This window comes from Cyrtonyx montezumae, unplaced genomic scaffold (assembly GCF_038088225.1).
Source record: "Cyrtonyx montezumae isolate F1298 unplaced genomic scaffold, pur_monq_1.0 scaffold_4, whole genome shotgun sequence".
NCBI classification, from domain to species: Eukaryota; Metazoa; Chordata; class Aves; order Galliformes; family Odontophoridae; genus Cyrtonyx; species Cyrtonyx montezumae.
The window spans coordinates 8,945,056-8,959,309 of record NW_027072045.1 but is presented as its reverse complement, the minus strand read 5'-3'; the positions used below and the strand labels follow the sequence as shown (position 1 = coordinate 8,959,309).

At 40.8% G+C, this 14,254-nt stretch overlaps 1 protein-coding gene across 1 annotated transcript; it reads left to right on the top strand.

The window, feature by feature from the left end:
• The first annotated feature begins 576 nt into the window (after positions 1–576).
• Positions 577–14,062, top strand: PDCD4 (programmed cell death 4). The gene is made up of 12 exons (XM_065746644.1): positions 577–619; positions 1,785–1,879; positions 5,223–5,522; positions 6,067–6,161; positions 7,871–7,984; positions 8,225–8,446; positions 8,719–8,816; positions 10,138–10,252; positions 10,998–11,105; positions 12,107–12,217; positions 12,641–12,780; positions 13,547–14,062. Exons 2-12 carry the CDS (start codon positions 1,840–1,842, stop codon positions 13,605–13,607), a joined length of 1,404 nt encoding a protein of 467 aa, XP_065602716.1. The 5' UTR covers positions 577–619; positions 1,785–1,839; the 3' UTR covers positions 13,608–14,062.
• The last annotated feature ends 192 nt before the right edge of the window (positions 14,063–14,254 follow it).

The window sequence follows — 14,254 nt, the reverse complement described above, 5'->3', positions numbered from 1 at the left end:
AAACGAAAACAAGTAGAGACGGGCGCGCGCGGCCTGGGGGCGGGGCCGAGGCGACCCGCCCCCCCCCCCCTTCCCCCTCGGGTGTTCGAGGTTCCCGCGCCCGTCGCTGAGGTAACGCCTCAGGGAGCGCCGGGCCTGGGCGGGAGGTGCTGAGCGGCTCCGTGTGGTGTAACGCGGCGGGATACGGACGGGTTCCGTGCCGGAATTGGAGCGGGGCACAGCCCGCGCTGGGAGGAGGCGTTGCGGGGCTGAGGACGGCTCCCGGTCGGCATGGCAACGGGGATGGTGGGCTCGGTTATTCCGCGTCCTGGTTACGGACAAAGCGGGGTGCTGCTCGGCGTATGGGGGCTGTGCTGTGTGCTGCGTTGCCATATGTGGAGGATTTCAGCTGCGGATCCGCGAGGGAAAAGGTTGCCTCCATCTCAGAGCTTTGTTACTGATGTTTAATGCAGGCTTTGTGTTTTGTCTTCTTTCTCCAGGAGGTGGACCAACAGATGGAACATTCCGCTAGGAAGGACAGAACTGCTCTTATAGGGTAAATCACTCCGCTTACACTGAGCTCTGCACAAGAAACCAGCACAGACTGGGAACGCTGGGAACTCCTGAATGATCAACTGAGGTAAGCTGGGAAAATATTTACTTAAAAAAAACCAAAAACAAAAACAAAAAACAACAAAACCCACGTGCTGGGGAGGACTTCTTAGTCCATTAAGTTGTTAACTGTTGAGACAGACATTGGGAAAGAACCAGACCATGAGGGTTCAGTGCTGTGCCCTAAACCTGTTCATTTTCAACAGTCTGCGATGAATCACGAGCAGTTAATAGTTCTGTGGTAGGAAAGTGGGCATAAGAGGGGAAAACAAGGCAAGAAGGGAAACGGAAGGGAGGGATGTCGTTTGGTGTCACAATCTTATGGCTCAACTGTTACCAGTTTTCATGGCAACAAAAAGTAAAAAGGGAAAAGATGTCTCACTGAACTCCTGTGAGATGGATATGTACCAGTGATAATTGCAGCGCTACGAAGTGGTTAGTGAAGATCTTGCAGGTAAAAAAGCATGTGGGGAGTCATGAGGCTGCATTAGTTTTGTGCACGTGAAGATGAACAAATATCTCTTTTGCAGTTACCTGTGTTGGTTTGTAGAGTAGCAGCTGCTAGGAAAGGAGAGGAGAACAGAAAAAGAGAAGTGTTGGATTGTATTCCTTTCTGAGTGGCACAGAAGCATGCAAAAAATTGACAGCTGTTCATAGACAAACAGTAAAATATCAAAACTGTGTTCTTGAAGGGAGGAAGAAAAAGTGTCTTGTTTTCTAAAGGTTTGTCTGAACTTGATAAAGTGGTATCATTTTATCGCTGTAGTTCAACCCGGGGACTGTTTGTCTTATGCAATTACAACATTAAGTGTTGTATGCCTATAAGAGATAACTGCTCTGCAGAAGTGAGCAGTCTTGAGTTGATAGAGGTGACTTATCAACTTAAAGCTGCATATGGAGGGTCTTTATCCTAGGTGTAATGGCTTTTGTCCTGGTTCCACCTTTATAAGCAGCAGAACTGACAGAGTGCTAAGACATCAAGGCTTAAGTAGTTGTGTTTAAGGGTGGTGCTGGCTCATGTTACATCTTTTACCTTCTCAGGAATTTTTCAGTGGATAACAGTGGATAGTTAATTATAACTTTAAAAACATTTTTTTTGTTTTGTTTTGTGGGTGAAGCCTTTGTGGCTCTTTACTCTTTTAGGATTTAGTCTAGTGCTTTTCTTTCCCCTAAGCTTCTCCATTTTTGTTTAGGCCTCGAAGGAAAAACATTAAGGTTACATTTCACTGCCAGTTCTGTTAAGCAGCTATGGAAATAGAAAAGCAGCCTGTTTATGTTAGCACAGTAGGTAAGTAATGTATTCAGTATTCTTTTTACTTAAAATTCTTTACCTGGCCTGAGGTGTTTTCTGTTGTAAATTTGCTGTTGATTTTTTTTTAATAATACTGCTTATATTATATGTATATTCATATATATATCTTCATCACATACTTACAGAATTGTCATTTTATGTATCTTATTTCAGTATCCTGCTTGATTATATTTATTTTGAACCTTATTTAAAAACAATCACGCGTTCAATCAAACGTTTAACATTTTTTCTAAGTGCATAGTGACTCCAGACTCCTTGTATGGTATTTCAGTAGTGCACGTTTGAAGACAAAAATAAATTCAGAAGTGCAGGATGTAGGTACATTTCAGAGTTAGAAGTTCAGCCTTACCTTTCTGTCTAGCTTAAGATGAGAAGGAAGGCTTGGCTAAAGTGAGCTGCAATGGAAAAACTTCACTGAATGCTTGTTATGCTGTCTTGAGATTGGTGACTTTGCCCATGTAAAAAGCATTATATCATGCTTAGTCCAATTAAAGCAATTTCATGTTGTGATGGTCCGCACCGATTTTTTTATTTATACCAGTGAGGTTTTGTAGGTGTTAAATGATTTTTAGAAAAAAATACATATAGGTTGAGATGGTATGTGACACAGCTGAAGTTGTATCATTCTTCCTGTGAACTTAACTCGCTGTAGTAGCTTGCTTTTCAGCATTTTAGAATTACAGTTGGATAGTAGAGGAGAAGCTGTGAGATATTTAAACTGATGTAATTTGGACAAGTGAAACTTGTGTGTAGGGAAGTACTTGCTGAATGTTCTTATTGTTACGTCTTCCTGCATAGAACCACAGATTTTAACTGTCTGCTAGGCTTAATAGCAGATTAACAAGAACAATTTGGATAAGTTTTTAATACGTGTCAAACAAGGCCTTAAAGTGTCTAGGACATGTTCTTGCTTGTGTGTCTGTCTATATGATATGATGCAAAAATGAAAAGTTGAAAAAATGCACATCAGTTTATGAAAAAATCCACATCAGTTTATGTATACATTTCATTAAAAATAATACTTAAAAAAAAAAGCATTCAAAATTAGTGTAACTTTAATCTATTTTCTCCAGAGTAATGAGGTAACTAACAGTGGAGGGGCAGTAGCTCTCAGTGTTGTGGAGAAAGAGGCTGCAGCTCAAAGTTGTATACTGCTGTATTAAATAATAAATGTAATACAGTGTGAAATTTTAAGTCAGTAGGTTGTGAAGGATTTCGTTTAGCCTCAAACCTGAGATCAGGACAAAGTGTGGAGACCGTGCTGTAGCCTCCCTTTTTGCTTAGGAGGCAGTGAGGAGTTTTTTGTGTTCAGTTGACCATTTTCTTTGAAAACTGAGGGAGAATTAAGTGGTCAGTGAAGCGTGTGGATCCCTTGTAGTCCGACTGCAGGTCTAAACTGAGAAACGAATGGGACGATGGGCTTGGTGAAGAGTTCAGTTATCTGAGATGAGCTGGTTCTGAGGAGGGCTCCCTGAGGAATTTGAAGAAGGAAACTTGTTCTCCTCAGTTTTGCTGTTTTGCTCTGTGCGAGCTCTATGCAAATCTTCCATTCTGGTATTAAAATATTAGGCAAACTGAGAATGCTTGTTGTGGGAATATTTTTCTGTACAGGGTGCTTGCTTTTCTTTCTAGCTTGCTGCAAGCTTAAAGGGAATACTTTTGTGTGAGTATTGAGTGGAAAGATGAAGCTTATACAGGAGTGACTGCATTATTGTTCAACTACAACATTCACATCTGTGTGCTCTAATTCCTGAATGCTGGCTCTTTGATCATGAAGGAGGCAGTTGCATCACACTTTCTTCGTTTTGTACTGTAGTATCCTCTTTGATATGGGTAAACGCTTTGAGGTTGAAGCTGTTCTTGTGCACTTTGCTTTCAAAATCCATTTTCATGAGCCTGTTTTGAAATGAAAAAACACAGTTCTGAGAGCTATTGTCAAATGAACTTTGTAATTAGAATGTATTGGAGTGGTAAAGTAATATATTCAGCTAAGTTAAGGAGCAGTTTAAATTGTTCTCCCTATTCTGGGTTTATGGCTGTGAATGTTTTGGTGAAACAGGTTTGGCACAGCTGAAAAAGGAGCTCCTGCAGGCCTCATCCCTGTCCGTCCCTGGGCTGGGGCTAAAAGTAATATCTGTGAAGCTTTGGATTGCAAGAAAAGGAGGTCTGCCTAACAGAGCTTAGGTTGTTGCCTTTGTACGTGTCTTCTAATTCACAAGGACTCCCAGAGCATTAACTGGAATGTAAAGCAGGTTCCCAAATGCTTTTCTTTATTACTATGTATTTTCCATCTTCATGAGTTAAGGAAGATGAAGAAATTACGAAGACTTTGACACTTAAAACATTCTGTTGAACCATAGAGTTCGTGTGGAAAAATTCTTCCTTTCTGAAATAAGACTTCAATGCTTATTTTGGATCTGACCACAAAAGAGTGACATTATTGCACTTCTCAGTGCTCTGAAATATTTATGGATAGTGTGAGTGGGATTTTTTCATTCTACAGGAAGTGCTTTAAAAGGAAAGAAAGCTGTAGTTAGTTACCTGTTACATGTGACTGCAGTGGGGAACAAACAGCAGTTTTATTCGCTGATTTTTGAAGCAGTCTTGACTTAGCAAACAATGAGGAGCAATCCCTGGGGAAGTGAGATCATATTGTTTCAAAATACTTCATTTATTCTGAGTCTCTGTTACCAAACTGTAATGTTTTGTATTAAACTGCTTTTATTTTTTTTCATAACTTCAGAAACAGGAGTTAAAGCGTTCATGTATTCACTTGCATTCATGTGTTCTTGTAAGTCCCAGTCACTGATTTTTCTAGATGGAGGTGTGTTTGAAGTTCTTCAAATGAGAGGAATGTTGGTTGATGAGTTAGGAAATTAATTTCACTTTGGAATCTGTTCAGTTAATGTTATTGAGTTCTTAGGAAATTTACTGCATTGACAGTTGGTTTTTTTCCAACAGAAGCAATGAGTGTTTGGAGTGATAACTAGCCACGTAGATCTTATGCACTGTGGGATTCTGATAAATTGTTTAACAAGGGTGGAGTTTTCTGTGGTTTACTTGTATATAAATGGTTTATTAATTTGCTTTCCAACTATTCATGTGAACTATGTTTAGATTGTGGACAGTATGTGTAGGGAGATAAGAAACTTGTTGCTGTGATGTGTAGACACATTTAAATAAAACATCACCATTTATCTGTTGGAAATAACAGTACTATGTAATGTTGTAATCCATTTTAAGTGCAACTGGTTCTGGTGTTTTAACATTAAAAGAACAGTCCAGAACAGTAACAGATTTTTCACTTTGTCTTTTGAAGGAGTCGAGAATCTAAGTGATGCTCTGTTTTCCGGTGATGAAGAAAATGGTGGCTGTGAGGAGAGAAAGACTGAAATCAACGAAAATTGGATTCCTGCAACTTCCATTACTGAAGCCAAAATAAATGCTAAAGCAAAGAGGCGGTTGAGGAAGAACTCTTCCAGAGATTCTGGGAGAGGAGACTCTGTTAGTGAGAACGGAGAAACGCAGAAGGCCGGGGTGGTTGTGCCAACAAGCCCGAAGGGGAAGATCCTGGACAGGCGCTCCCGGTCTGGGAAGGGAAGAGGTCTTCCAAAGAAAGGTTGGTGTAGCTTGGGATTGAGATTCTGTCCAGAATATATTGGTGGTGGTTTTACTGGAAATCGTATTCACAAGCCACGATGTTTGTGCAGGCGTTTGGTTCTTTGTTAGGTGATGGCAATAGGACTTAATAGTAGGTGGAATCTTACCAGGAAAAAAAATGTGTGAATTGTTAAGTAACTTCAGACTCTTTTTCTATTTAAGTGTCTTTTATTAGTAAACTGAATACGCAGGTTTGAACTGTTGTGGTTAAGTCGTTCACAGAACTGTTACTAGTGTAAACTGAAGGCTATATTTAGAAGTACAGTTGCTTCAACCTTCAGTAATTCTTGTGCACTTCCATGCACGCTGCCTCTAATATGTTACTGGAAAATAATGAAAAGACCAGTTGCTGAACTGGGAACGTTTCTACAGACACTTCTGCCATTTTCAGTATATGTTGCTACAGGCACATCTGTGAGTGAAAGAATGTTGGGTTGAGTTCAAAGACTTGTTTGTAAACTGGGTGTCCTTGCTTAGGTGCTTACTGTTCTCTATTTTGCCAGGTGGAGCAGGCGGTAAAGGAGTCTGGGGAACACCAGGTCAAGTGTATGATGTGGAAGAAGTAGATATTAAGGATCCTAATTATGATGATGACCAGGTAGGCAAACAACTTCTCTGCTCAGTGCTTGTTTTTTTCTATACTAATTAAAATTGCTGTGATGCTCATATTGATGAATGTTTAACCTCACAAGTTATATGGATGTTGGACTTGCTGTGTTAGGTGCTCGTTTTTATGTTTAAGAATGGATTATTGACTTAAAGATGACTTAATGATGGTGTAGAGGTGTTGTAGTACATAGCGCACACAGGTCCTACATCCAAGCTCCCCTTCTGACCCTGACGAGGCAGCATGCTTTTCCCAGACTTATCTTTTATTGCTGGTTCTCAGGGAGGTGAACGTTGCAGTGCTGCCCTAGGTTGCAAGGAAGCAATGTTAAAAATGCAACACAGACTTTACAGTTGGGAGTTTAGCTTGTGACTGTATCCTTCAGGGATTTTTCTCTTCCTTGTATTCCCAACACTGGAGATACAATATCTTCTTGGTACAAACACTTCAAAGTAGTGTGAAGTTGATGACCTGGGTTTTCTGTTTGTTTATGTGTGTTTATTTAGAACATGTTGTGGAAGATCATGCCTTGCAGCTGTATTGTCAACAACAACAGAAAGAAAGCAATCATTCCTCAATAAGTTTTTTAGCATGTTAGATCTCTGAGATTACAGGCACAGATTACTGATGTCTCTGTGACAGATGCAGTTGTGGGACCATAAATAAAGCCTGTGTAACATCAGCAGAGTGATGGTGGTGTCCTTTGAGCTGCAGCTTTTGTTGTAACCAAAGCTGCTGAGATGATGCCCTGTGGGTGTGTCAGGGCCTTCTTTCAGAATCACCTTTTCCACCAACTCAATGCAGATTAGAAGAGATAGGTATTGAAATTGAAGTTGATGATCACAAAAAATAAGTTTTTATAAAAATTGAGAATTGTGTGGAACTCCTGCCTGCTGAGCTTTTCTAAGACTAGATGACTAGATGATCTTGTAGGTCCTTTCCAACCTAATGAACCTATGAATAAGACTGTAAACAGAGTGAAATGATACAGCAGTAGGCATTTGGACTTGTGCTGTAATTCTTGGTCCTAGCATATTTCTTTTCCATATTAGTTGGAAGTTTCATTGAGATTGCAGCAATCTGTGGTATTGCTCCAAAATGTTCTGTGGTCTGTGAGGATCTGAATTGTGGTGTGGAATCCTGGCAGTGCTAGAGCTCTTCAGGACCAGTTGCTGTGCAATTTTTTTCTTCTTAGGGAATAGCTTTGCTTACAGATGTTCTGGAAGTGCTTTTCTCTGTCTTTCAGATCTATATGTGCTGTCACCTGTCAGATCATGAAAGTCCTCTAGGGAAGAGGAAAGACAAGCAGGCTTGCTGCCAGGGAAGGAGTGTTAGATGCAGAGAAGGTTGCTAAGAGTTTAATCTTGTGGAACTGATAACTCTGCTGGGCAGGGATAGGTCTGTCACCCTCCCTTGAGTACCAGGGTATTTGATGCTATGTTCACGTGGTGTCAGAAGAATGCTAGGAAGAGACTTTGGAATATTTATTGTCATTTAATGGTGAATTCAATTAACCTAAATTCGACATAAGTATGACATTGAGCCATTGTGGTCCACGCTTCAACCACGGAGACATAACCTGTTATTTTCTGCTGGAATACTGTCTATGAGGACTAAAGCATTAGCGATGTAGATTGTGTTTTAATGCTATCTGTACTTCTTTACAAAAGTCTTCATGTTTTTGTTTCCTTTTGGAATAGGAGAATTGTGTCTATGAAACAGTAGTTCTACCTCTGGATGAAAGAGCATTTGAAAAAACTTTGACACCAATCATACAGGAGTATTTTGAACATGGAGATACCAATGAGGTTTCGGTATGTCATATGGCTTTACACTTAACTTTATGTGGCAGACTTAGAGTGCACAAGTGAGTCCCACGTGCTCCCTGTGAGTGTTCACCAGAAATGTGCTTAGGAATGCCTAAGCAGTTATATTTGTTACAGAAGTAGAAGCGTATGTGTAATTGTGTTTAAATATTTGTTAACAGTATATATATTTCTATAGTATCAAAATGGTGAGATCTTAATCTGCTCGTTTTTCAAATTTTATTTTAGGAGATGCTGAAGGATTTAAACCTTGGTGAAATGAAATACAGTGTGCCAGTGCTGGCTGTTTCCTTGGCATTAGAGGGGAAGGCTAGTCACAGGGAGATGACATCTAAGCTTATCTCCGACCTTTGTGGGACAGTAGTAAGCAAAACTGATGTGGAAAAGTCATTTGATAGACTGCTTAAAGATCTGCCTGAATTGGTGTTGGATTCTCCCAGAGCACCACAGGTATATCTGCATATTTTTATGCTGGTTGTCAAAAGTTTTTCTGTTTAAACTGTGCCTAAAATTAATCAAGCAAAATGAAATAAGACTGTATTTTGAAAGACAGCTATGGAGCATCTTCCTGTTTGTAGTCCCTGTCTCCAGTTTCCCAGGCTGTGCTTTTACTTTGAGATAAAAATGAATAACATCTGAAAACCATGCGTATCATATTCATCTGCTTAAAACCATCTTCAGATCGAACATTTACTTAAGAATATGCTTCTGTTTTGTTGTAGTTGGTGGGGCAGTTTATTGCTAGAGCTGTTGGAGATGGGATTCTGAGCAATACTTACATAGATGGCTACAAAGGCACTGTGGATTGCATCCAAGCTCGGTAAGTTTCTTGCTTTCTATAGCTACAGCTTTTTATTTCAAATCCTAAGGAAATCAGGGAATTTGGGACTTCAGGTATTCCAAATTCATCTCTAATTCCAAGCAATTATAAAAGCCCAGTCTGCAACAACAGTAAGATCCAGATTTACTCAGGTCAGCTAAGAAGCACTGGAAGCACCCTAGAAACATAGTGGTATGTATTAGGTTACTTTGTCAGGTTTGTTGTCCCACTTAGGTTTGAATGGGGAGCCTGAGCTGAAACAAGAAGTGATTATAAAAGGTTTTGTCTTTAGAAGAAGCTTTAATGTGAGTAATGAGTAATAGTGTCAGGACAGCTGCTGTAAGTACGCTGTGAAATACACAAGGGATGAAGTGAAGCCTCATAAAGGTTTCGTGTTTGTGCTGTATGTTTTCCTAGATGACTTTCTCTGTAGCACTTTGCTCCTCAATAAATGTTTTCAGTTTCAGGAGACATTTGAAGAAACAATTGTCTGAGAGAAGAGACACTGTAATAACTAGCCCTGGTTGTTTTGTTTGTTTGTTTTCCCATAAGTGTTTCAGTCTTGGATAACAAGGAGCTGAACTCCTAAAACTTAAACGTTCCGTTTGTTACCATTAGAACAGCATACTTGGAAGAAGGCCAGTGCTTAGCTGCCTAATGTGGGGGTAAAGTGAAAACTGTTAGTCTGTTACACAAGTCTCTCCTGTGTGTGGAGGATTTTAGCCTGCGTATTGCTCATGTGGGATGTTCTGCTGCCACTGCTGTTTTCTGGCCAGTCTTTGCTGCTTGTTGAGTCTCAGTGAATAGCTGCTTTTTACAAACGTTATGAGGATTGGGAGGTAATTGTTCCTTTTTTATCTGGATAGTGCTTAACTGGATCTGAAGTTTCTTCTTTTTCTCACCTTGCTCTGTTTTTTTTTCCCTTTTTTCATCACTTTGCAACTACGTATTTGCCTTCTGAAGTGCTTGAATACTTAAAATTTCACAGTTCTTCAGATAACAAATTTATTTCAAGGCCGCTCTTGAGCATGAAAGCAACTCAGACCTCTCATTTTGAGGTGCACATGCCAAGCTGCATTCTTGGAGCAGTCTGCATACAATTCATCTCTGCAGAAGAAACTCTCCTATGGGAGTGAGTAAAGGTGGCATGACCAGATGGGAGTGAGTAAAGGGACCTATGGGAGTGAGTAAAGGTGGCATCCCAGTTAGGATAGCTTTGACTGAAGAAAAGTGGTAGATGTATGTGGTGGGGGGTTGTTGTGGATGTTACTGGTGTCTTTTAATGAAGTTTCCTACCTAAAACACTAACTTTGCTTTCTAGAGCTGCACTGGACCGAGCTACTGTGCTGCTGAGTGTGACAAAGGGTGGGAAGCGTATAGACAACGTGTGGGGCTCAGGAGGTGGCCAGCAGTCTGTGAATCACCTTGTTAAAGAGGTAGCTCTTTGTTTAAGCTTCTCTAGTTCAGGATGGAGCAGAGAAATACGTATATCCTGCAGCTGACTGATGTTTGGTGTTAAGTATTCTTATTTTAGTTTATTTTATACAAAGTAGGTTCTGAAAATTGATGTAGATCATTTTGTGGATGGAGGTGGATATCTCCAGTGATCAGTGGTGGAAACATACTGGTTCATGTTCTGCATTGCAAGTGTACATCTGTTCTTGCTTTAAGCTAAACTTCAAGCACTTAACTTAAAGAGTTTATAGTACAAAATGGTGAAGTAATATTAGAGTTGAAACTACATAGTTTATTTTTTTATGTCATTGAATATAAGTACAGTAATAACTTGAAAATAAGGGAGGCAGGAAGAATTGTGAAAATTGAAGAGATTTGTGCTACGAAGTAGGCAGGTTTAAAATAGTTATGTTGTAATCTCTTTAAGTTGTGAGTGTAGCAGGTGATGAAGAGTTCAGGCAAGGAGATAAACTTCTAGACATCATGTGGAGCAAAGTTGTTAGTGCTAGCATACATCTGTATTATGCTTTGGAGAGGTATTTGGCTTACCCTGTGTTTCAGGTGGGTGTTTACGTCTCAATTTAATTACACTTATTAGAACTGTAGCTGCAGGTTTCAGGAACTAGCTTGCTGCTAGGGTGGTCACAGATCACCAAAACAGTTGACAGATTTTAAATCCTGTATCTAACTAGTGATGGGTTGCTTGTTTGTTTTAAAATGCAATAGATTGATATGCTGCTGAAGGAGTACTTGCTTTCTGGAGACCTGCTGGAAGCAGAACGTTGCCTTCAGGAACTGGAAGTACCCCATTTCCACCATGAACTTGTATATGAAGTAAGGAGAAATGAGTCCCTTTAATTACCACCAGTAAAATACCAACAGATTTTGTTTCGATGTGGGGATGTGTATAACTGGAATTCAAAGCTCGGTTCCAAGTGTTGATGTTATTGAAATAACTGAATTATTTCATGTGAAGTTAATGGTTTATGTGCTCACCTGTTGCTCAGCATACACACAAGTAAGCCACTGGTCCCTCTGGGAAGATCTAGGGTTGAGTTTTGTTTGTTGGGTACTTAGCTGTATTCTGTCTATTGCAGATACCTGAAAAATAACAGCTTAGCTTATTTTCTGCTGAGGAGTACCAGCAGAAGCCCTGGGTTGTGTTGGAGTTTATTCCCCTTTAGTTGCATGCTACAACAGATTTCAGACATCTGGGTATACTACCAGGTGTTACCTGCTGAGTTAGAGTTTCCTTTCCAGGATGGAATTGTTCCACCTAGTACCATCTGTAGAAGGCTGAGGTAATTCAGGACCAGACTATATGGGAAGGCTGCATCTAGTAGACAGCTTTGGGTTGTACTTGATCTGCCAAACTGGGAAATGGTCGTTCACCAAGAAAGCCAAGCACTCCAAGTCTACAACAGTGTCTTTTATTTTAGAATGGAAAACGCACTCTTTGGTTGATGGGGTTTATGAAGACTGGTACATTTTAAACTTAGGAGTTTTTCTTCTAAAATCATAGATATAAAATTAATTGCCATCTGTGCTAGAGCAGTCATGAGGATTCAGTTACGCCCCCTTCAGACTGGGCAGTGCTCTTTACTCTGTCTAGTCCTTTCTCTTTTCATACCTTTTATCTTTATGCAAATCCCTTTTTATCAGTCTTTCCTTTCAAATAACATCCTGGAATTGGGACTGCTTGTAACAAATAGACTTGTCTCCCTAGAAAGCACACAGTAATACGTTCACTCTTTTTTGGACTTGAAATGCTTACACAACATGTACTCAGAGCACTATTTTCTTTTTAGTTAAAAACCTTGTGTGGTTTGTTTTAGGCAATTGTGATGGTTTTGGAGTCAACTGGAGAAAAGACCTTTAAAATGATGCTGGATTTGCTGAAATCTCTCTCGAGGTCTTCTGTCATTACTTTGGACCAAATGAAAAGAGTAAGTGTGGCATTTAAGGAATGCTGGGTGAGATCTTCAGGTTTCTGTAGCTTCTATTTTCTTTTAATTACTCTTTGTAATTTATTGCATCTCACTGAGATCTGTGGCCTGCACTCTATCTACAGGGCTGAGAAATGAATCCTTCTTGCTTCTGTTACCAGCAGCTAGGCTGTCGTTCTGTCCTGTCTGCGTTTTCTGACTTGAGCTGAAGCATTCTATCACACAGGTCCGTAGCTGTGTAACACCAGCTGCCTGGAATTGGCTATTATACCTTGCTTTGCCACTTAGTCTGCAGGTGTTCTGCTTTGAGTTGGCTGAAACTGCTTTAAGCATACGTGAAATTATATTCAAAAACTCATCTTCCGAGTGCAGGAAGGTGTTTAAAGAAACAGAATAACCAATAATTGTGTTCTTAAACCACAGGGCTACGAACGAGTTTACTGTGAAATCCCAGATATTAACCTGGATGTGCCACACTCCTATTCTGTGCTGGAGCGGTTCGTGGAGGAATGCTTTCAGGCTGGAATAGTCCCCAAACCACTGAGAGACCTCTGTCCTTCACGGTATGTGTTTTATTACACAGAGGTGCTGGCGCTGCCTTGTGGAAGCAGGATCTCATAACTGGAGTGTTACGGGTTGGTACTGGAGGCTAGGGAACACGGCAGAGCCAAGAGCAGGGTGAGAAATACGTGAGGAAAGGAAGCCTGTGCTGGAATGGCAGGCAGCGTGCCTGTCTGCTCTGCAGCGCGGGAGGGCGTGCCTCCTCCCAGCTCTGCTGATGTGCTGTGCAGCGGGCAGCGCAGCGCTGAGATGGAGGAGTCAGCAGTGTGCTGACAAACCTGGAGGGGAAAAAATACAGTTTAAGCACTGGAAACTGAATTAGTAGAGTTGTAGGGTTAGACACCAGTTCTGATGTTTTTGTCAAAAAGCAACAAGGCATTTATGTGGCTTGAGCCCCACTTACCTGATACAAAGACAGCCACGAGACACGTGTATCAGAGTGCTTTCTGTTTTGTTAGTGCTTACCTGGAGCTTTCCAGGCTTTCAAGCTAGCAGCTTTAGGACGTGCAAGTGGGTAGTGTTCAGTGTTAAAAGGTAAGGGAATTAGAAAGCACTGGACAGTGCAATTGTTGAAAAGCTTCTCAGAAAGAACCGGGCTGTGAATTGGGATGCTTCAGTTTCCTAGTGATCAGGAATGTCATTTCGCTCAGTCTCGTACCCCTCACATGGACTCCCAAGACCATGAGAAGATTCTTCACAATGACAGATGAGAAAAAGAAGTGATGCTACTGAACGCTTCCTGAAAATATCCTTTCCACTTCTTTCCAGGGGCAGGAAGCGTTTTGTGAGTGAAGGAGATGGGGGCCGGCTTAAACCAGAGAGCTACTGAACGCTGCAGCCAACTCTGAAGCCTTAGAAGTTGAAAGGGAAAAAAGATGGTTCTGTCAGTACACAAACACACAGGCCTCTTCGGCACGTGTGTATGCATACGTTCTATACCAAATTTCTAAGAGTTGCTTAGCACAGTTCATATTTTTTTAAAAGCACACGTTTTGGGTACAAATCATTTTTTTTTTTAATAGTTTTATAAATTTCAGAAATGAAAGTTCTTTCTTGGGGCCGCTCCGCTGTGGTGGTGCCTTCAAATAAGCTATCTTTTTGTAAGTGCCATATGTTTATGACCTAATGGTTCCACCTTCGCAGCCACGTCTGACTGCCGCTGTTTCTTTCAAGGACAGTGTTTTCACTGTAAGATCCTCCCTTTACACAAAGCTTTCTAGAAGGGTCGAGTTAAGCTGCTGCGATCCCCTTCGTTGCTGCTGATGAGATACTGTGCTTTGGGAGGAAAAACAGCTCTTTCTTTGTTTTAAAGAGCCTGACAGAGCTGGGTCATGGGATCAATTCACCTGTTCCACTGGCCGGCTTTAGCTGTTCCAGCCACCACCTACCCAACCGGTCATTTTTGTTCTATGTTACTGTTAACGTGAAAAATTCTGGTTAAAAAAATAATAAAAAATATTTTTTGTGAAGCTCTCC

Excerpts from the sequence above, each read along its gene's own strand:
- PDCD4 (XM_065746644.1), top strand. The coding sequence starts at position 1,840 with ATGGAAATAGAAAAGCAGCCTGTTTATGTTAGCACAGTAG. Across the intron at positions 8,447-8,718 it reads ATTCTCCCAGAGCACCACAG|TTGGTGGGGCAGTTTATTGC; the intron begins GTATATCTGCAT and ends GTTTTGTTGTAG. Across the intron at positions 12,218-12,640 it reads CTTTGGACCAAATGAAAAGA|GGCTACGAACGAGTTTACTG; the intron begins GTAAGTGTGGCA and ends CTTAAACCACAG.